The sequence below is a fragment of the Salminus brasiliensis genome, chromosome 17 (assembly GCF_030463535.1).
Source record: "Salminus brasiliensis chromosome 17, fSalBra1.hap2, whole genome shotgun sequence".
Classification (NCBI taxonomy): Eukaryota; Metazoa; Chordata; class Actinopteri; order Characiformes; family Bryconidae; genus Salminus; species Salminus brasiliensis.
This window is the reverse complement of record NC_132894.1, coordinates 108,504-132,500: the sequence shown is the minus strand read 5'-3', so window position 1 is coordinate 132,500 and position 23,997 is coordinate 108,504. Positions and strand designations below refer to the sequence as shown.

Sequence of the window (23,997 nt, the reverse complement as noted above, 5' to 3'; positions counted from 1 at the left end):
CCTTCACTCTTTTCACTCTTTACCCTCAGGCTTGTACTTAGTAGCCAAGAGCTTGCTGACGTCACGCTGAGACCGTGGTTTAAATACACAGCACTACGGAGAGAACCAGGGCTTCAAATCTCAACCTGGAGGTTCCTGAGTGCTTCTTGGCTTCTACTAATCTGATGGTTCTCCACATGTTCATAGTAGAGCCCTCACTTCCTCTCCATCTGAGCTCTGTATGGCTGTTTTTCGGCTGTTCTCAGGTGTTTAGCTGGTATGAGGGGAGTTTGTGTGCCGACGAGAGCACACAAGAGGTGACAGATCCTGGAGCTGAGCCAGAACACTCAAAGATAGGAACGTTCTCCGCTCTGTAACCACAAACAAACCGCACACACCACCGTCTCCTAGGCTCCTAGGCTTTTGATGAGGTGGGGTGGTTATCATCCAACATCCTAAGCTAATTAATGCTCTTGTTGCAGAATGCAGTAAAGTCAGTGTCTCAATACTTTTGTCCATATAATGTATGTTGTCATATAATCATATTTAAATGTGTGTGTGTGTGAGAGAGAGCGAGAGAGAGAGAGAGCTGAATGAACTTTTTATATGGACAGTTGAATTCAGTCAATTTAACATTTATGATTTCTATTTTATTATTTTTATGTCATTTCTGGACAAACCTTCTGTAGGTGGACATTAGTTTTGAGATCAGCTCTGTATTAACATTCCTCCTCGAGAGTTCACCCCCGCACTGACCATTCGTTCCTTTTGACTTTATTGACAGATCTTCCATATGACCTATGACCTGGCCAGTGCGGTGATGAGGATCTTTAACCTGATCGGGATGATGCTGCTGCTGTGTCACTGGGACGGCTGCCTGCAGTTCCTGGTGCCCATGCTGCAGGACTTCCCCTCTGACTGCTGGGTGTCTCTTAACAAGATGGTGGTAAGCTTAACGTCTGCAATTGCTCTGCTGACCGTCACCATTACTGTTTTGTTTCAGGTTCTCCTCGGTGTGGGTTCTGTCTCCTCAGCCCATCTCTGTTTATTAGTCACTGCATTTCTTATCCCAGAAAATGAGAGCTGAGAGACTCACTGTAGAGAAAACTCACTGAAGCTTCCCTGAAGGCCGTGGCTGAGTGAGGAGCTGAGGTGGAGAGGACTAGAACTTCTCATAACTTTAACATTAGAGTTTCTGTCACGTCACAGCTATGAAATATATTAAGTATTGATGCTGAATATTTTCTTTAGGAAGTAAAATGATGATCTGTCTGAAACAAGTGTCTAAAAAAGAAAAACAGTAAAGATATTAACAGGAAGAGCAGGACCTCCTTCCAAACCCCGGCACACACAGCTACATGATACGGAACGAGTGCTCATTTCCCTCCATTAAACACTTTATTTAGTACTAATGAAATTCAGATTTTCTTTTTTGGAAACGTTTGGCTGTTTCACTGCTTTACTTTTATGTTTCTGAGAATACTTTATCAGTCTCTGTATTGAGATATTAATAAATCTGTTTATTAATCTAAATGAAAAACCCATCTCCAGTCGACAGGATCAGAAAAGAGTTCCTGCTTTTGAGGAAATAAACGAGAGCCTTAAAGAGTGAAGCCTTTCACCCAGAAGGTCAGTCAAAACTTCTACAAAGAAGCTGAACACTTGGAAGGTTTGGAAGATGTGAGGACAGCTGGTGTCAGAACGAGGAGGTGGGGTTTATGTGCGGCTCTCTGTCATGAAAGAAAAAACCATAAGAAGCAGAAGTGTTTCCTGAAAGCACAAAGAACGATCAGGGAGAACGGCCACTCTGGGGTCACTGTGGGGTCACTGCTTTAGCGGGAAGCTAACTGAGTAAAAGTTTATAAATCCGATTCTATAAATCAGATCCAGATGGTTTGGGCAGAACTCAGCTCAAATAAAACCCTTTGATCTTGTTTGATCCACAGTCTCACATTTTATCATCTGTCCACAGGATGAAGCTTTCCATGCTCTCACAATGTCTAGGTCCAGCAGCGACCTCCCTGTTCCGCTCACATAGAACCGCTGTTACACTCAGAACCACCATCAGACAAGCGGACCACCACCAGCACCACAGGAAAGCCCACATGCATTACAGCTAATTATGCCTTATTATTTATTCAATTACGAGAGCCGCTGCACTGCCCAGCTGAGCCGGCAGTTTCAGCCCTGTCTTTTAGTGCAAAACAGTCCAACCAGACCTCAGCGGACCTTTAGGCTAGCATCAGCAAACACAGCTGGAAACCAGGCTGACAGCTAACCACTCCCCTTCTAATGGTGAAGCTTTTACAGGCTGAAGGTCCTGCTTAACCCCTCGTGGACAGCGGTGTCGACAGGTTTCCTGCACTGAGAAAAGAATTTGCATTGTTTGTGCCTCCGGGCTGAGTGACGCGCAGCTTCAAGAAAACAGCATCAATCTCATTGATCAGATCTATTGATGAAGTGAACAGATGTCTGGATCAGTTTTAGAACCTGAACAAACAAAGCAGGCTCAACGAAGCCGACGATGACTGAGGACTGTCTCAAAACCTTACAGCCGCAGACCCTCGCAGGTTACTCCAAACCCTGTCCAAAGAGCTTAAGCTGGAGTGTCATAACCGGACTTCGGGGAAATGGAGGAAGGTCACCTGCTCCAGGGAGTCATATGTTGGACGTGCTGAAACAGGATGGCGGTCCCACTATTTACAGGACTTGAATTATCTGCTGTTAACGTCAGGCTTTGGGTTCCAGAGACCACAGGACACCCGTCTCACCTCTTTAGTCCGTCTCAGTGAGTCTCGTTCCTAATGTAAATGCCTGTTTGTGCAGAACAAAGGAGGACAGTCTGATGAGCAGTATGGGGACAGGAGGACAGTTTCCCAGAAGTCTTGTTTCCTAAAGTCCTCTCTTTATTATCTCCTTAATTTCCCTTTTCCAGCATGCCTGTCTCTTTTCTCGCCTGTTCCTCATCTAAAGTCAATCTGAGACTCCCTGACTCAGTGTCTCAGTGATAGTGTTCTGATCTCCGGCCTGGACCTCCTGGCACAGACTGAATGCAAATCGCAAGAAGCAGATTCACGCAGAAACCCATCAGATCCATCCAGGAGAGATCAGACACTGTTTTAACATAGAGGCCGCCGGCTCCCAGCAGCAGCTCAGACCATATACTGATATCAGAGGGGGGGGGGTGAGAGAGGGGATGAGAGAGAGAGAGCGCGAGAGAGAGAGCGAGAGAGCCTGCATATAAGCCTGGCTGAAAAATAAACAGCGCCGCTGCTCAGCTGCCTTTTTAAGGCTGAATGAAAGAGTGCAGGTAATGAATCTATCAGGTTGGCGGGAGACGCAGATATTAGAGGCCAGACTTTAATCCTCCTCCGTCACAAAGGGGTTTACTGAGGATGGAGGAGAGCTCCACCTGAGCCAGGATAAAGTCAGGAGGTTCTTATTGTTCTTCCATCTGAGTACAAGCACACAGTGGAGCCACATGACGTTCCTCCAGGACCTCAATGGTGCAACATGGAATCAGAACAACACAATAAACACCATAAATACAGACATTAGACACAGTAATCAGACAGGACAGTGCAGTGCTGACAGCACTCAGTACTGACTGTGTGTGGTGGGGATAAGGTGCAGAGGTGTGCAGTGTGCTATGGCATATAGCGCTATACAGTTAGCTTATAGCATACGTGAACACAGCAGTTACTGAGAGAGAGAGAGAGATCAGCTGATAGGTGTGCAGGTAGACACATGGTGGGAGCATCAATAGAGCTGTGTGTGTGTGTGTGTGTGTGGTGAAAGGGGGTCTCAGCTCAGTCCTTGTGTGTTGACCACAGCAGCAGTGAGAAGAGTGTGTGTGAGAGGAGTCATCCACAATGCTGGTGGCTTTGCGGACGCAGCGCTTGGTGTGAATGTCTGTGATGGAGGATGAGGAAGTAGAGGCGCTGCTGGGCTCTCTTGGCTGTAAGCTGGCGTTGAGGTTCTCTGCGATGTGATTTCCACAGCAGACCCGTTGATGTCCAGTGTGGGGTGGTCACCTCATACTCTACTGATGTCAACAACCATTTCCTTTGTTAAGTCTGTTAGCCGCTGCACCTTCTCTTTGTATGCTGCCTCGTTGTTTTTGCTGATTGGCCCACCACGGTTTGCAAACTGCAGTGGGCCCAGAGAAGAGCGGGGCTGGTTTTTGATGTGCCTCATGACAAGCCTCTCGAAGCACTTTATGATGATGGGCTTTAGCATTAGCACTAGGAGCTAGATATACTGCTAATTTGTACGCTGTATTCAGCTTCCTCTGTAAATAAAAGAGTCTGGCTTGACAATTGCATACTCCAGAGTCCGGAGGGAAGGCCATCATCCATGTTGGATCCAGTGGATCTTAGCAACCGTATGCAGTCTGCCTGAGAGCAAACTTGGTGGTGGTTGTGGTAGGTGTCGGGTTGTGACAGATATTTAACAAAAAAAAACAAAAACTTGGAGGTCACTGCAGCCATGTGCCGCATCACCAGAACACAAAGGTTAGCATCTCAAAGGAAGCAGAGGTGAGGAATGTGCCACTCTGACAGAATACAGTGTTGGATGTATTATCGTCCGCAGTGCATTGTCTAGGTGTTTCAGGCACATTCGGCCTTCAGGTCTGAGGCAGTCACTTTTCGCTCTCTATCAGTAAATAATTTGAAAAAAATAAGGTTTGTGTCTTTTTGATTCTAGTTTAATGAATCCCTCTGTCCGTCTCTCTGTCTCTCTTTCCTCTCCTGTCTGTGCAGAACGACTCGTGGAGCGAGCTGTACTCCTTCGCTCTGTTCAAGGCCATGAGCCATATGCTGTGTATCGGATATGGACGCCAGGCCCCGGAGAGCATGTCTGATATCTGGCTCACCATGCTCAGCATGATCGTAGGAGCCACCTGTTACGCCATGTTCATTGGCCACGCCACCGCTCTCATCCAGTCCCTGGACTCATCACGCCGCCAGTACCAGGAAAAGGTGGGTCCACGTTGGTCACTGTTGATCAGGCCTGACACTACATACTGGGTTTGAAGGCGTTGGACATCATTTCTCAGATATTTACCAGGCTTGAGACGGGTTTCTCACAGCCAGTCTGTGACCTGCAGAACCCACTGATTTAAGTTTAATTTAAGTTTAAACTTTTTTTTTATCTGTCCTGCTTTTATTAACGGGGGGACTTTTTTAAATCTGGCTCTCTGCTCTAAACTTGTGTTTATTTATTCAGGCTGAAAGTGTTTGGATGCAAAAATGCAGCTTTCAGCCTGGATGAAGCCTGTTTATTCCTCTTGAAGAAAAGTCACACAGTGTCATGCCAGGTCAGGCGTGGAGGTGAACACAAGGAAACTCAAAACCACAAGCCGAGCTTGGGTGTAAAGACAGTAAGACAGGAACAAGGAGAAACAAACCTGAAGCAGAGCTTCAAACCGGTAAAACTAAACAAACAAGGGAGGGTACGAAGAGCAAAACCAAAACTAGAACTGGAGAAGGAAGTAGGTCAACTCACTAGAAACAAAGCCAACAGACACAAAGACAGGAGTAACAAGAGCAAGGTTACCCACGACAGGACAGGGCATGGACGACGCAACACTGGAGGCTTCTCCTTGACCAGACCGTGAAAGACTCTAAACCCAGATAGACGAGTCTGTGAGAGTCACTGGCTTTTGTAGCCACAGTCCAGGTGGAACGTATGAGGTTAACAAGGGGGAGGCGACCGCAGTGCGCATGAGCAGCTGACCCCGGCTCCTGACAGGGCACTTGGGCGGAGTCCTGGGATTGCCCCGGGGGAGAGCGTGAAGATCCTGACACAAAGTTTAATACCCGAACCAGATATTAAGTTTAGGTTATTTTTGGAGGAATTACAGAAAGTGGATTGGATCTGATTTTCTGCTGAAACTGCTCTTCCATTGACTTCATTCAATTAAGAATAAGCCAGACTGGTTGGCCTTGCAGAAGGTATTAGCTGGCTGCTAGCATGTAGGAGCCACTACCCACACAGGTGGCCTACTGGGAGTTAGCTGTTCAGAGTTAAGATTTCTTCAAACCCATGCAGTTCATGAGCTCCTGCTGCTCTCTGAAAAGAACAGCAGTCTAAATTGTTCGCCCCCTCAGCTCGGGGTGGCACCACGCAACTTGCTACGCACCTGCAGACGATCATTTCATGTGTCAATTTTGTTTTGATGTTGGCGGATCAAAGGCAGTGACCGTGATGCAGCAGGGAACTCTGGGTATTCTCTGTGACGTGGCATCTTTGTTATCTGACCCATTGCTCACTCTTCCTGCTACAGTAATTGGTGCCTCTTTGATTCTAATAGCAACATCTGGCTCTTGTTTACTGACATGTTCTCACTCGCCACTGACCTGCTGCTGCCAGACCTCCGTCTCGTTCAGTTTGCCCTCCACTCTAAGATCGGATGCTTCTCCCCTCTTTCTCTTCCTAGAGAGAGATAATCACTGCATTCCCTGGGTCGCGGTACAACCTCAGAGAAAAGCAAGTGTCCGGAGAGACCGTATTTTCCAGAAAGGCCTGGCGTTATTGGAGGGTTCCTGAGGCCAGCAGTCAGTTCTCATCAGGGAAGACTGAGTGATGTGGACAGACAACGCAGATAAGAGACTTTCCTCTTGTTTTGCTACCTCAGGAAATGGAAGCCTTAGTCATCATAAGTGGTAAAAGCAGCGTCCTGGACATGAACTCTCACACGTCCTTGTATGACATAGATAAGGCAGAGCGACGACTTTACTTTAAAGATAGTGAGAGTTAGCGTTCTGGATCACACCAGTGTGAATAAGGTGGATGTGGAGAGGTTGATTTGGGACCCCATCCCAGCGGCCATGGAAGCATGGTAAAGCTTCACTCATGAGAAATAAAATCAAGTGATCTTGCACGCTCATCTTTAAGTGGGTATTCATGGGGGGGATTCATTTCCATTTAATAAGGGGTCCTAAACTGTGTTCAGAATCATTGGTTTCCTAGCATCTCAACAAGAGGCTGTTTTCCAGTTTGTTTGATAAAGTCTGGAATTATGATATAATGCAGCGCGACAAAGGGCTCATCTAATCTCCCCGCAGGCGACAGACATTTCTCCTTATTAATCATTATCCAGCAGAGCAACACGCAGGCAGGGTCGTCTAACGCTCGGACGGATACGGCGGCACGCACCCACGGAATGCTCTTAAGAGCCAGACAAAAGCCATTCTTTGAGTAAGATACCGGGAACGCAGTCGACAGCTGCCAGTTCTGTTTCTGTGATACCGAGCAAACAGGTGCTAATGATGGTGGAGCTGGAGATGAATGGAGCTCAGAGAGGTGATGCTGATTGTGCTGGAATTAGGTTCCCATCAGAGAGGGTTAGTAATAACTCGGGTTCGACACTCACAGCTTGATCTACAAAACAAACTCTAGTTATCAAGAGCTTAAGTCCTGAATGATGAACAAGGCTGTAAATCAGGGTTCCTTAGTTCTGGTCCTGGAGGAACGATGCCAGATGAGTACAATTACAGATGAGCTGAATCAGGTAAAATTAAATGTTTGTGTTGATGCTTTTTTTTAGTATGCCTTAGTATGTTAATGAGCTGTGTTTGGATTGGTTGCTCATCCTAAAAACACTCCTTATAGCATTATCAGGATTTGGTGGGCCTGCTGTTGGGGGGTATATAACGGAAGTACATCCTAAATAGTATTAAAGTGGACAGTGTTTTAAGTTCTTATGGTAAATTTAATAAAGATGGTGGAAGTGGGCGGAGACTCTGACCTTCAGAGCGCTTGTGTGAGAGAACACCTCAGATGCTCCTGAGAGCTCCTATTCTCTGAGCACGGGGCAGATGAAAGTGTGTGGACAGTGTCAGGAAGTGCACAGCGGAGGGTCTGGGCACCAAAGCTGGATATATGAGTGTTTACATTTCAGAGAGTGTTTAAGCTTTGTTCTAGATATGAACAGTATGTTCTGTACGCTTGTATGCACATCCTGACAAACACACGGAGTGATATACAGCACTGAGGCAGGCCCCACTTTACCACAGTGTGTGTGTGTGTGCATGTGTGGTCCTAGTTTTCACACGCAAATTGATGAGACAGACGCACCCTGTCCCTCACAGTGCCGTCCTCTTCCATTCACATCTCAGTCTTCGGCATCTCTGGAAAGATGCATCATTTCTCAGGTCATTCTTTACAAATCGGCGATTCTCAATGACCACTGGCTGGAGCAACTGTACGCTTGAACCTTTGGCTTCTGGCTTCAGGTCCCATCTGCTTGACGCCCCCAGAACTCCAGCTCAAATGTCTCGAGTTCTCCTTCCTTGCCTCAGCTGGCGTGGTCCGCACTTCACAAATGATGCTATAAATGACAGAACGCTCCGGTCTAAACCCTTTCGTGTGCGTGGGATCTGGGTAAGGTACTGAACAGAATAAGATGCTTGACTTTCCTGGTTCTGATTCCAGCTACTGGATTAGCATATAGACTGAGCCGGAGAGCACACAGATAAGAAAGAAGGGCATTTTGGAATCCTCTTGGCTCATTTCCCTTCTGACTAAGCCCTTATCCAGAGTAATTAATTACGATTTAATTAGATTAGGATTTGATGCGGATTACAGAAACAAAAGGTTTGATGGAATTGTTTTATAACAGAGATTTTCTTTCTTTCACCTCTGAACATCAGTGCTCTACCAGAGGGAGGATGAGTAATACCCTGTGTGTGTGTGTGTGTGTGTGTGTGTGTGTGTGTGTGTTATGTCACTCTATAATGCCCCTTTAAGAGGATGCCTGTATCTGCTGAGTGAGGCAGAGTGTATGATGGTTGGGCTTTAAATGACAGTTTTTATTTTATTTATCTGGGCCTTCTTCTGGATCTGAGCTGAGCTTGTGGTCTGATCAGCAGCTTCTCATTGCCCACAGAAACCCTTCTCTTTTACTAGGACTAACCCATATCTGAAACTTGGGCTCTGATCATCTCATGATGTCAGGATGTCAGAATGACTGCAGGCTAGACGGCCATGTTTAGTTCAGGCTGGTTGAGGCAGTTCTGTGATGAAGAGCAATATGGTTCTGGAAACAGTGAGAGCTGCTGTCAGGTTGTGAGGGATTGACCTCTGACCTCTGTGTGTTGCGGTTTTGTGTGACAGCAGAGCTCAGTAATGCACACACGCATACATTACCCAGCAGAGAGAGACCATATAAACCAGGACTCGCTGAAGAACTAGACCCGGACTGGTTCCAAAAAACACACCTTTACATTAAACTCATACATACACACTTCTTCATCAGTATCAGTATCATCAATATCATCAGTATCAGTATCATCAGTATCTGTATCATCAATATCATCAGTATCAGGATCATCAATATCACCAGTATCAGTATCATCAGTATCATCAATATCATCAGTATCTGTATCATCAATATCATCAGTATCAGTATCATCAATACCATCAATATCATCAGTATCTGTATTATCAGTATCAGTATCATCAATATCACCAGTATCATCATTATCATCAGTATCAGGATCATCAGTATCTGTATCATCAATATCACCAGTATCAGTATCATCAGTATCTGTATCATCAGTATCAGTATCATCAATATCATCAGTGTCATCAGTATCATCAGTATCAGTATCATCAATATCATCAGTATCAGTATCATCAGTATCATCAATATCATCAGTATCAGTATCATCAAGATCATCAGTATCAGTATCATCAATATCATCAGTATCAGTATCATCAATATCATCAGTATCAGTATCATCAGTATAATCAGTATCAGTATCATCAGTATAATCAGTATCAGTATCATCAATATCATCAGTATCATCAATATCATCAGTATCAGTATCATTAATATCATCAGTATCATTAATATCATCAGTATCAGTACCATCAATATCATCAGTATCATCAATATCATCAGTATCAGTATAATCAGTATCATCAATATCATCAGTATCAGTATCATCAGTATAATCAGTATCAGTATAATCAGTATCAGTATCACCAGTATCATCAGTATCAGTATCATCAGTATCATCAATATCACCAGTATCAGTATCATCATCATCAGTATCTGTATCATCAGTATCAGTATCATCAATATCATCAGTATCATCAATATCAGTGTCATCAGTACAATCAGTATCTGTATCATCAATATCACCAGTATCAGTATCATCAGTATCATCATTATCATCAGTATCAATATCATCAGTATCATCAATATCACCAGTATCAGTATCATCAGTATCAGTATCAATATCACCAGTATCAGTATCATCATTATCATCATTATCATCAGTATCTGTATCATCAGTATCATCAATATCATCAGTATCAGTATAATCAGTATCAGTATCATCAGTATCATCAATATCATCAGTATCTGTATCATCAGTATCAGTATCATCCATATCACCAGTATCAGTATCATCAGTATCATCATTATCTTTAGTATCAGTATCATCAGTATCTGTATCATCAATATCACCAGTATCAGTATCATCAATATCATCAGTATCATCAGTATCAGTGTCATCAGTATCATCAATATCATCAGTATCAGTATCATCAATATCATCAGTATCATCAATATCATCAGTATCAGTATAATCAGTATCAGTATCATCAATGTCATCAGTATCATCAGTATCAGTATCAGTATCATCAGTATCAGTATCAGTATAATCAGTATCAGTATCAATATCATCAGTATCAGTATTAGTATCAGTATCATCAGTATCAGTATAATCAGTATAATCAGTATCAGTATCAATATCATCAGTATCAGTATCATCAGTATCAGTATCAGTATCATCAGTATCAGTATAATCAGTATCAGTATCATCAGTATCAGTATTAGTATCAGTATCATCAGTATCAGTATAATCAGTATAATCAGTATCAGTATCAATATCATCAGTATCAGTATCATCAGTATCAGTATCAGTATCATCAGTATCAGTATAATCAGTATCAGTATCATCAGTATCAGTATTAGTATCAGTATCATCAGTATCAGTATAATCAGTATAATCAGTATCAGTATCAATATCATCAGTATCAGTATCATCAGTATCAGTATCAGTATCATCAGTATCAGTATAATCAGTATCAGTATCATCAGTATCAGTATTAGTATCAGTATCATCAGTATCAGTATAATCAGTATAATCAGTATCAGTATCAATATCATCAGTATCAGTATCATCAGTATCAGTATCAGTATCATCAGTATCAGTATAATCAGTATCAGTATCATCAGTATCAGTATTAGTATCAGTATCATCAGTATCAGTATAATCAGTATAATCAGTATCAATATCATCAGTATCAGTATCATCAGTATCATCAATATCATCAGTATCTGTATCATCAGTATCATCAATATCATCAGTATCAGTATAATCAGTATCATCAGTATCAGTATCAGTATAATCAGTATCAGTATTAGTATCAGTATCATCAGTATCTGAGGAGGGAAGTCTGCCATGGCTGATTAGCGTTCGCGCTGCATCTGTTTCTGTTTGTTCTCCTCAGTACAAACAAGTGGAGCAGTACATGTCCTTTCACAAACTTCCAGCAGACTTTCGTCAGAAGATCCATGATTACTACGAGCACAGATATCAGGGCAAGATGTTTGATGAGGAGAGTATTTTGGAGGAGCTAAACGAGCCACTGAGAGAGGTAAAGATCTACGTTCTTCAGTTAAATGATCTTCAGACTAAATTGCTTTTAACCTAAAAATGTAATAATTTATACATTTAGACTTAAGTATTTATAGTGTATATGCTTTGTATTTTGAATGTGTATGGCTGTGTGTGTGTGTGTGTGTGTGTGTGTGTATGTTTTTTTACACACAAAAAGGAAATCGTTAACTTCAACTGTCGCAAGTTGGTGGCCTCCATGCCGCTGTTCGCCAATGCTGACCCCAACTTTGTGACAGCCATGTTGACAAAGCTCCGCTTTGAGGTCTTCCAGCCCATGGATTACATCATTCGGGAGGGAACCATCGGCAAGAAGATGTACTTCATCCAGCATGGCTTTGTAAGCGTCCTCACCAAAGGCAGCATAGGCATGAAGCTATCTGATGGATCTTATTTTGGAGGTAATCAGAATCAGAATCAGAATCTCTTTATTTCACCAAGTATGTTGTACATACAAGGAATTTGTCTTGGTGAGAGCAACCCGTATGACAAGTAACAAAAAACACAGAACAGATTATTTACAGTCTTAAACTAAAGGAAAATGACACTAAACAATAAATAGGGTAGGGGATAAATTAAAAAAGTAAGAAGTACTAAAGGTAATAAAGAGCTGATATTTACAGAAAGTAAAGAGCTGATATTTACAGAAAAGAACATCTGTACAGTGTGCAAATAGGCAGAGTGCAAAATAGCTGTTCAGTCCGGTTTGGTACAGTTCAGTTGTATGGTCACAGTGGGAGGTGTCCACTGTGGTTGAGGAGCGCTACAGCTCTGGGGAAGAAGCTGTTAGCATGGCGTGTTGTGCTGGTTTTGATGGATCGCAGTCTTCTACCAGAGGGGAGTGTCTGGAAGAGGAGGTGTCCAGGATGTGAGTAGTCTTGCCAGCCCGCTTCCTCATCCTGCTGGAGTAGATCTGCTGAAGTGATGGCAGGTTACATCCTATGATCCTCTCTGCTGTCCTGATGATGCGCTGGAGTTTGGCTCTTTCTTGTGAGGTGGAGGAACCAAACCAGATAGTTATGGAGGCTGTGAGAATGGACTCGATGATCGCTGTGTAGAACTGGATCATCGGGGTCTGTGGCAGGTTGAATTTCTTGAGCTGTCTCAAGAAGAACATTCGTTGTTGAGCTTTCTTGATGATGGAGATGGTGTTTTTCTCCCATTTCAAGTCTCTGGAAATGGTGGTGCCCAGGAACTTGAGTGACTCCACCATTGATACTGCAGTGTTGTTGATGTGGAGGGGGGGAAGGGTGGGTGGATTGCGTCGGAAGTCCACCACCATCTCTACAGTCTTTTCTGTGTTTAGCAGCAGGTGGTTGTTGCTGCACCAGGACACCAGCTGCTCAATTTCCTTTCTGTAAGCAGACTCATCACCGTTGGCTATGAGGCCCACCAGAGTGGAGTCATCTGCAAATTTCAGGATCTTTACAGCTGGATCTTTGGAGACACAGTCATTAGTGTAGAGGCTAAAGAGAAGGGGTGAAAGAACACAACCCTGAGGGACTCCAGTACTGAGTGTCCGGAGGTCTGAAGTGTGCTTCCCCAGCCGCACCTGCTGTCTCCTGTCTGTCAGAAAATCCACGATCCACCGACACATGGAGTCTGGCACTGACAGCTGGGAGAGCTTGGCCTGAAGAAGCTGCGGCACATCAGTGTTAAAAGCCGAGCTAAAGTCCACAAACAAAAAAAAAGACCAACAACACCAACAGCACCCACCAGCACCCAACACCACCCAACACCACCAGCACCCAAAACCACCCAAAACCACCCAACAACACTACCAGCACCCAACAGCACCCAAAACCACCCAACAACACCACCAGCACCCAAAACCACCCAAAACCACCCAACAACACCACCAGCACCCAAAACCACCCAACAACACCACCAGCACCCAAAACCACCCAAAACCACCCAACAACACCACCAGCACCCAAAACCACCCAACAACACCACCAGCACCCAAAACCACCCAAAACCACCCAACAACACCACCAGCACCCAAAACCACCCAAAACCACCCAACAACACCACCAGCACCCAACAGCACCCAACAACACCACCAGCACCCAACAGCACCCAAAACCACCCAACAACACCACCAGCACCCAACAGCACCCAAAACCACCCAACAACACCACCAGCACCCAGAACCACCCAACAACACCACCAGCACCCAAAACCACCCAATAACACCACCAGCACCCAACAGCACCCAAAACCACCCAACAACACCACCAGCACCCAAAACCACCCAACAACAACACCAGCACCCAAAACCACCCAAAACCACCCAACAACACCACCAGCACCCAAAACCACCCAACAACACCACCAGCACCCAACAGCACCCAAAACCACCCAACAACACCACCGGCACCCAAAACCACCCAAAACCACCCAACAACACCAACAGCACCCAAAACCACCCAACAACACCACCAGCACCCAAAAACACCCAAAACCACCCAACAACACCACCAGCACCCAACAATACCAACAGCACCCACCAGCACCCAAAACCACCCAACAACACCAGCACCCAAAACCACCCAACAACACCACCAGCACCCAAAAACACCCAAAACCACCCAACAACACCACCAGCACCCAAAACCACCCAACAACAACACCAGCACCCAACAATACCAACAGCACCCAACAATACCAACAGCACCCACCAGCACCCAAAACCACCCAACAAGACCACCAGCACCCAACAACACCAACAGCACCCACCAGCACCCAAAACCACCCAACAACACCACCAGCACCCAAAACCACCCACCAGCACCCAAAACCACCCAACAACACCACCAGCACCCAACAATACCAACAGCGCTCACCAGCACCCACCAACACCACCAGCACCCAAAACCACCCAACAACACCAACAGCACCCACCAGCACCCAACAACACCACCAGCACCCAAAACCACCTAACACCACCACCAGCACCCAAAACCAACCAACAACACCGACAGCGCCCACCAGCACCCAACAACACCACCAGCACCCAAAACCACCTAACACCACCACCAGCACCCAAAACCACCCAACAACACCAACAGCGCCCACCAGCACCCAAAACCACCCAACAACACCAACAGCACCCAACAGCACCCAACAATACCAACAGCACCCACCAGCACCCAAAACCACCCAACAACACCACCAGCACCAAACAGCACCCAAAACCACCCAACAACACCACCAGCACCAAACAGCACCCAAAACCACCCAACAACACCACCAGCACCCAAAACCACCCAACAACACCACCAGCACCAAACAGCACCCAAAACCACCTAACACCACCACCAGCACCCAAAACCACCCAACAACACCACCAGTACCCACCAGCACCCAAAACCACCCAACAACACCACCAGCACCAAACAGCACCCAAAACCACCCAACAACACCACCAGCACCCAAAACCACCCAAAACCACCCAACAACACCACCAGCACCCAACAATACCAACAGCACCCACCAGCACCCAAAACCACCCAACACCACCAGCACCCAAAACCACCCAACAACACCACCAGCACCCAACAATACCAACAGCACCCACCAGCACCCAAAACCACCCAACAACACCACCAGCACCCAAAACCACCCACCAGCACCCAAAACCACCCAACAACACCACCAGCACCCAACAATACCAACAGTGCTCACCAGCACCCACCAACACCACCAGCACCCAAAACCACCCAACAACACCAACAGCACCCACCAGCACCCAACAATACCACCAGCACCCAAAACCAACCAACAACACCGACAGCGCCCACCAGCACCCAACAACACCACCAGCACCCAAAACCACCTAACACCACCACCAGCACCCAAAACCACCCAACAACACCAACAGCGCCCACCAGCACCCAAAACCACCCAACAACACCAACAGCACCCAACAATACCAACAGCACCCACAACCACCTAACACCACCACCAGCACCCAAAACCACCCAACAACACCAACAGTACCCACCAGCACCCAACAGCACCCAACAATACCAACAGCACCCACCAGCACCCAAAACCACCCAACAACACCACCAGCACCCAAAACCACCCACCAGCACCCAAAACCACCCAACAACACCAACAGCGCCCACCAGCACCCAAAACCACCCAACAACACCAACAGCACCCACCAGCACCCAACAGCACCCAACAATACCAACAGCACCCACCAGCACCCAAAACCACCCAACAACACCACCAGCACCCAAAACCACCCACCAGCACCCAAAACCACCCAACAACACCAACAGCGCCCACCAGCACCCAAAACCACCCAACAACACCAACAGCACCCACCAGCACCCAACAATACCACCAGCACCCAAAACCAACCAACAACACCAACAGCGCCCACCAGCACCCAACAATACCAACAGCACCCACCAGCACCCAAAACCACCCAACAACACCAACAGCGCCCACCAGCACCCAAAACCACCCAACAACACCAACAGCACCCACCAGCACCCAACAATACCACCAGCACCCAAAACCAACCAACAACACCAACAGCGCCCACCAGCACCAAACAACACCAACAGCACCCAAAACCACTCAACACCCAAAACCACCCAACAACACCACCAGCACCCAACAATACCAACAGCACCCACCAGCACCCAAAACCAACCAACAACACCAACAGCGCCCACCAGCACCCAACAACACCACCAGCACCCAAAACCACCCAACAACACCAACAGCACCCACCAGCACCCAACAATACCAACAGCACGAAACAACACCCAACAGCACCCAAAACCACTCAACACCCAAAACCACCCAACACCAACAGCACCCACCAGCACCCAACAATACCAACAGCACCAAACAACACCAACAGCACCCAAAACCACCCAACAACACCAACAGCGCCCACCAGCACCCAACAATACCAACAGCACCCACCAGCACCAAACAACACCAACAGCACCCAAAACCACTCAACACCCAAAACCACCCAACAACACCACCAGCACCCAACAATACCAACAGCACCCACCAGCACCCAAAACCAACCAACAACACCAACAGCACCCACCAGCACCAAACAACACCAACAGCACCCAAAACCACTCAACACCCAAAACCACCCAACAACACCAACAGCACCCACCAGCACCCAACAATACCAACAGCACCCAAAACCACCCAACAACACTAACAGCGCCCACCAGCACCAAACAACACCAACAGCACCCAAAACCACTCAACACCCAAAACCACCCAACAACACCAACAGCGCCCACCAGCACCCAACAATACCAACAGCACCCAAAACCACTCAACACCCAAAACCACCCAACAACACCAACAGCACCCACCAGCACCAAACAACACCAACAGCACCCAAAACCACCCACCAACACCACCAGCACCCAAAACCACCCAACAACACCACCAGCACCCCCAGCACCAAAAGCACTACACAGCTAACCCAACCAACTGTTCTCGTGTGATTGAGAGTAGTGGATGGGATGTAAGGGGCGAGCCAATTTTGTGAAGAATGGAAAAAATATCGGTTCTGCTGAAAACTCTGAGCTCTGTTCTGGACACAGTGACTGAGCACAGTAAACTCCCTCAGATCTTTAACTCTAAACAACAGTACAGGTTTTGACGTTCACATCTCTCCACAGTTCCCGACTCCACGTTCTCCAAACCCCTCACACCAGTAATGAGGAGAGGGAGAGAAAAACAACGCTGACATTTCTCCTCAGTCGCCCCCTCCAGCGAGCTTTCTCCCACTTTAGGAGGCCTTCTTTCAAGCTCATTTGGTGAGACCAGCGCCGTTGATCCAGAAAACAGCAGAGTTCCTTTCCAGAGAGTTTTAGGGTAGTTCACTAAGGCTGTGAATGTGCTGGCAGCCAGATGTACCAAAGCACGGCCAAGAAGACAACACACACAGGGCTGATTAATAACACTTAATTAGTCTAGCCGGAGGAACACGACAGCACCATTTGTAATGTCAGCTGTGGAGATTCCCCTCAGAACCATCAGAGCATTAGGTACCCTACCTTCACCAGGCCTCACAGTCTTCTTTAGTTCTGGTCAGGTCTATACAGCGTCCACCAAACCAAACTGGCCTACAGTTTCACCTGCTGGTGGGACGCCGGTTAAAGCTGAACGAGAGAGGGGGAAACACACCTCTGAGAGGGGCGGGAATATCAACACCTGTTCATCAGAATATCTTCAATAACCGCCGCTCAGGTATGAGGGGATTCTTCTGTGGACAGCCATCATCAACTACCTCAACTGAGCTGTAACCATCATGTCTGACTCAGCCGAGACTCCAGACTTCAGTATCATGCTAGCAGTGCTAACGTCCACTTTAATGACAGTGAGCTGTGCCAGTGTCTCTTTGAAGCATGGCCCGTCTCCTTCAGTGTGGATCCCACTTGTGGAGTGTCCTCTTCACTGTGTGATAAATGAGCCAGCTCTTCTCAGCGCAGGGATTCTCATCAGAGGAAGGAGAACAGAGGAACAGGCGCAATCCCCCCACCAACACACACACACACACACACACACACACACACTATATATTGAATAATTTAATAAGCAGTAATGAACTGGACTTCATTCACTTTAAACACTGCAGTTTCAGGAATGTTGAGGGAGAGGCGAAACCTTTCAAACACCACAGAGAACCTTTCAACTAAACCTGCTGAGGAAAACAGACTACATCACTGACCTTCCTGATCTTCAACTTCAGTCACCTTTCAGGAGGCGATTCCTGGTTTTAGATCCAGATTAGTTGAGTTGAGTTTCTAACCGACTGAACTTTCTGCACTTTTTTGGAGACGGTACAAACAAAAACATGGCAGACCTTAGCTCCCCTGGTGGTTTAGGAGCCTGTAGCGACTGCTTTTACTGCTATAACAGGAAGCAGCCCTGAGGACCAGCTAGAGCACGGCGAGAGAAGCTGCAGCACTGTGGGTTTAACCCCTGCAGGGTCAGGCTGGTCTGAGCTAAAGTTCATGAGATGTAGTAATTAGAGAGAGCAGGCTGGGGATCTGAGTTCTGTGTTCAGATCATCTTCATTACTGAAGAGTTTCCTCAAAGTGACACCTACTCCACCATCTCTACCATCATCCTGCACTGGGAAACTCTTTCTGAGGGTATTTTCAGGCATGTAGGACTGGTACAGGCTGTTGGATGAAGCTTCAGGCTGCATTCTGATACTACACATTCACACTGCTTGTCAAAGGTTTATAAACCTTCATCAGATTAATCTTTTTCTTTTTTTTACAATAATGACGTAAACATCTGTTAATATCTTGGTTTCAGAGATTTGCCTGTTAACCCGTGGGAGGCGTACGGCCAGTGTGCGAGCAGACACTTACTGCCGCCTGTTCTCGCTGTCTGTGGACAACTTCAATGAAGTCCTGGAGGAGTATCCCATGATGAGGAGAGCTTTCGAGACAGTGGCCATCGACAGGCTGGACCGGATAGGTAACAAAAAGGACATCTTTCTGTCTGTCTGTCTGTCTGTCTACTGAGGCAATTAAATGTGGAATTGAATGATCACTATTTGTGTAGGAATAAAACCTAAACTCTAAATGCTTTTTTCTGTAGGTCCTTCTTTAGCTTTCTGCAGAGAGTTCAGTAGGTTTGTGTGGATTTGAGTTTGTTTATTGTTCAGGCCGTGCTAAATGATCTGCTCTAACCACATCTGTACACAAGGAGTGTGAATCATCTTGGAATATCCTCTTTTTTGTGATTTTAGTAAACAAGAAATGCTTCAATCTCATCAGAAACAGTAAACACTGGTGTCTGACATGCATCTGAGCATGGGAGCGATTCCTCTTGACTGACAGTAGAAGTATGTTATAGAAGACAATTAGATTCCCAGTCATTCCATTTATCCAGCTTCTGCCTGTGCCGGAATTCCGTCTCCTCTGCCATTCCTTCATCCTCCAGCGGTGACGGTGACAGAATGTAAACATACAATTTGCTAAGCCTCCTCCTCAGTTCTTCGTCTTCTGCTGCTCTCCCAAGGTCAGTGTGGGCCTGATGTCACTCCCAGTCACATGACATCTCATCTGTTTACAAAGGGCTTGCAGGGCCGCTGTTGCCATGGCACCACATTCCATACGTGATCCATTCAGCAAGCAGAGGATTCCAGAGAGAGAGAGAGAGAGAGATGCTCAGGCTCTTGTCTGCGGGAGGTCGGTCATGTTAGCTGGAAATTTGCTTTCTCCCAGCAGCAGGAGCGGTGGGCGAACTATGGCCACATACTCTCTCTCCCCTGTCAGTATCAGTGGCACAATGACTCAGCAGAAAACAGGCTGTTCTCCAGCTGTTCTGGGTGGGGCACCTGCTGCAGATCTGCCAACAAGGAGACTGGATGATTCGTCAGGAGATTTGCATCAGTAAAAGCAGGGGGTCAGCTGAACTCGTCAGTAAGTTTGAATATATCGAAATAGTCATAAACTCCGGTTGACTCCACCTCGAAACCAGCATAAACACCCTGATAACAGCGGAGTGCTGCTAGTGTAATATTTGTGAACTCTAGACCTCTACTTTTCACAAGCACCTCTGTTCTGTAGAACAGTCTGTAGTCTGTGTCACAGTGATGAACTAGTAATTCTGTGGGAATCGGTATATCTGGACTCTGGACCAATAAGAGCTTGGTCTACTCATGTGAAATCTGAGAATGTACTGTGACACAGACTACTGCTGGTTGTGATCTGCAGTAATATTATCGTATCATCATCAATACTGAAATCATTTTATTTCAGTTTCTGTTTCCTGCATTAGTGTTCTACTAATATTAGCCATATGATGGTGAAATGATCTGAATCTATTTTAGCTGCTCAACCAGAAAAAGTTTTTACATTAAGTCTGATTTCCTGTGGCTTTTGAACCCAAAGAGACACTTTTGTTGTTGATGTTGTCGTTCTGGAATGTGGGAGCGTCAATGTTGCGTTCTGCTTGGATGTTAGATTGAGCTAAAATGTTCAGGAACTCAAGAGACAGATAAAACTCTGACACCTCACAGCAACCTGACAGAATTGACATTGTTTGACAGGTGATTTTTTTTTTTTTTTATCCAGGCAGCTTCCATGTGGTATTTGAGTATCCTAAAACGCAGGTAAAGAAGGACTGGCAAAACAATTAACACCTGATTCTTCTCTGACTTTCAGGCAAGAAGAACTCCATCCTGATGCACAAAGTCCAACATGATCTAAACTCTGGAGTCTTCAACAACCATGAGAACGAGCTGATTCAGGAGATTGTGAAATACGACCGGGAGATGGTGAAGCTGGTGGACTTTCAGAGGCCCCGGGCCATGTCTGCTACCCTCTCCACCCACGGGACCATGTTCTCTCCCTCCAGCCAGCCGCCCACCAGCTCGGCCATTGCCTCCCTCCAGCAGGCCGTGGCCATGAACTTCTGTCCCCAGATGGCCAATCCTCTGGCAAGTCATGGTGCTCTCCAGTCCCCCCGAATGGTGCGCCGCTTCCAGGTGGTCCAGAGCCTCTCTAGTCCTGGGACCCAGCAGCCCTCTTCTGGTTCCCAGTTTTCTGCTGGAGCTCTTGCCTCCGCCCTCGCAGGCACACCTGTTCAGAGCCCCTTGTTGGCATCCGGCCGAACATTCCAGTACAGCTCCAGCCCCATGGGTGCCCCATCAGGGTCCCAGCTGTCCCTAATGCAGCAGCATGTCCGTAGTCCTACACACCGAGCAGTTGGGCCCAGGAGCACAATAACCCAAGACGCCCGAGCCCTCTCAGCCTCTCAGCCATCTCTGCCTCACGATGGAGTGCAGCCGCCCGCACCCAGCCCGCCCCAGTCCACAAGAGTATCTTCCACTTCCATCGGACCTCCTCACCATCTCTCGGGACCCTCATGCTTTCGGGCTTCCATTCCTCCTAGGATGACTCTCCAGCACCAGATGTCAGTAGGAGCGTTCCCGCCCGCGTCCCTGCCCCAAATGATGCCGAGCCGGGACTCAGGACTGCTCAAGAAAGATTCAGTGATCAGCCTTCCAGACACAGACTTTCAAATCAGATCTAGATTATCTTCCAATTTGTGACCTTGTGACAGTGCTGGTTGTGCTTCCATTAGCAGATACGTTTCTCCACTCCCCGTCACCTTCTGGATCTTAGTCTAAGAATGGGTATGGTGACTAAAACTACCAGGCTTCCAAAATATTAAGCAGAAAGGTTTTGTAAAATTCAAGATTCCAAAATCACAGAGAATTTTGTTCTACCCACGAGCATAAACATCAGCGTAGCTTCCGCCCGCACTCTTTACCTCTATTCATAATCTTTATTTACTGTGATTGTACTGAACCAGAAAAAATGGCTCTTTGCTACTGTAGGCTGAAAGGTGTAAGATGGGCTGGAACAGAAGGGGAAAGGTGATGTAATTCCAATGTAGGAAATGCAGTGTAGTAGCCAACTGAGTTTAATGATGCAATGTAGCGGAGCTATAGAGTGTATAACGGGGTGGTTAGGCGACAGCATCTTCAGAAATATTAAAACTGCTATAGAAATTGGAGGGTGAAGCTAGTACCCAGACAGCAGCAGATGATGTTCTCACTGAGGGCTCTGACTTTATTCTCCTCCAGAACAAAGTTGGGCCAAAAACAATGTGTTTTTAAATGTTTTACATTTTTTAATGAAATGAAGGAAACAAATAGAACTTCATTGCCTTGACTTTCAATTAGAAGGCATGTTATTTGTCTACACTGTGTGTGTGTGTGTGTGTGTGTGTGTGAAATATTCAAATAATTATTAATATTGAGAATATTGATATGTCTCTTAACTCAAGATGGATTTAAAGAAATTCATCCTGTAAGATAAATGATAGGTGAAGAGTTTTTGAAAATGATCAAACCTGTAAAAACAGGATCAGGATCAGTTTTATTATTTCAGCAGGAATTAATGCAGTTATTAATGCAGGCTAACATTGGATTCGGTTAACACTTTCCATCAAACACACACACACACACACACACACACACTTTACTCCTACCCCCTGTACTTTTGTTGCAGCCCTGTTACCTGTTATTCTCTGGCCTCCAGGTCGGAGGTCTCTCTTTTACCTGATTTCCAGTTAAACCAGTCATTAAACAGCAGATCTTCATTCTTCAGTTTCAGTAAAGAAGAGGGAAAGCTGTTTAACAGAAAGCCACTCAGAATCCTCACCAACTGAATCTGATATCAGAGGTTTGAAGGTTCAGAGCTCCACTTTTACCTTCAGCTTCCATTCTTTATAGGAGACTCTCCTTCAGCTCCTCTGCAGGAGATTTCTAAGCTCAGCCTTAGAAGCTGCTTCTCAGTAAGATCTTCTTGATCTGCTCCACCTCTGTCCAGACCCACAGCTCTGAGTGGTCTTCTCACAGTGGAGGACGGACAGAAGCAGCTGCAGATGTTTTCTGACCTGAGGAGAGTGGAGCTGGGTTTCCTGCATTCTCTCCATGACTAATGTTGGGGTTAGTGGCGCTTATCTTATGGGGTCAGTTTTAGGACTATATCAAATAGATTTTTTTTCTTCAGAAATATCTCCTAAGAAAGCAACTCCTACTTAATGGTGGGTTGACTGGAAATGAATAAAACTGAGGGGCGGTCTCTGACGTCTGAACAGTCCTGTATATTCACTAAAGCACAGATTTTACTTTTTCCTTTTGGTCCAATAACCTCACAGCGATACTCACTCACCCCTCTTGCTCTTGTCGATACCGTTTCAGTTTCTTTTACAGTTTGCCAAATTCAGTTGTCTGAAGCAATAAAATCTGAACTGTTGATCGTTGTATATATATTAAAAAAGTGCTGCAGGTCCTGCTATGCATTCAGGCTGGAGAAACGTCTTCTGCTCTGTAGTTTGATCTGGTTTTTGAATAAAGAGAGGAAGGCTTTAGTGAGAGCTGCACGTTTCTGTTTCCTCACTGATTTCACGCTTCATTTGTCTGAAGCAGATTTCTTCTGGTTTCAGTGGTTTTGGTCTTCACATGTTCTGTAGATCACATGCATTCCGCTGACCGATACTAAAGAAACTTATTATTCCTGTATTTCTTACATGAATGAAATCCTGACTTTTGTCTCTACTCCAACAGACTAAAGGAAAGATTCTGATAATTAAAAAATAAAAAACTAAACATCTCTAAATAAGAACTGCTCCGTTTTACACATTCAGATATTGCACAGAAGCTGAGGTATACTGGACATTTAGCTACTCTGAAATCAGCTTCAATTCAGCTTCATTATATATCCTCAATCACCTCACTGCCTGAGGTAGCTAGCTGGTAAACTTTAACTGCACAGTGTTGGCAACTTGT

The 23,997-nt window shown here is 45.9% G+C and overlaps 1 protein-coding gene across 1 annotated transcript in view; it reads left to right on the top strand.

The window, feature by feature from the left end:
• Nucleotides 1-23,585, top strand: part of hcn2b (hyperpolarization activated cyclic nucleotide-gated potassium channel 2b) — a 28,954-nt gene extending 5,369 nt beyond the window's left edge. The window contains exons 3-8 of the mRNA XM_072660916.1: nucleotides 764-925; nucleotides 4,743-4,961; nucleotides 11,509-11,655; nucleotides 11,836-12,076; nucleotides 19,002-19,166; nucleotides 20,861-23,585. Coding sequence (XP_072517017.1) covers nucleotides 764-925; nucleotides 4,743-4,961; nucleotides 11,509-11,655; nucleotides 11,836-12,076; nucleotides 19,002-19,166; nucleotides 20,861-21,750 — 1,824 coding nt within the window. The 3' untranslated portion in view covers nucleotides 21,751-23,585. The remainder of the gene's footprint in view (nucleotides 1-763; nucleotides 926-4,742; nucleotides 4,962-11,508; nucleotides 11,656-11,835; nucleotides 12,077-19,001; nucleotides 19,167-20,860) is intronic.
• The last annotated feature ends 412 nt before the right edge of the window (nucleotides 23,586-23,997 follow it).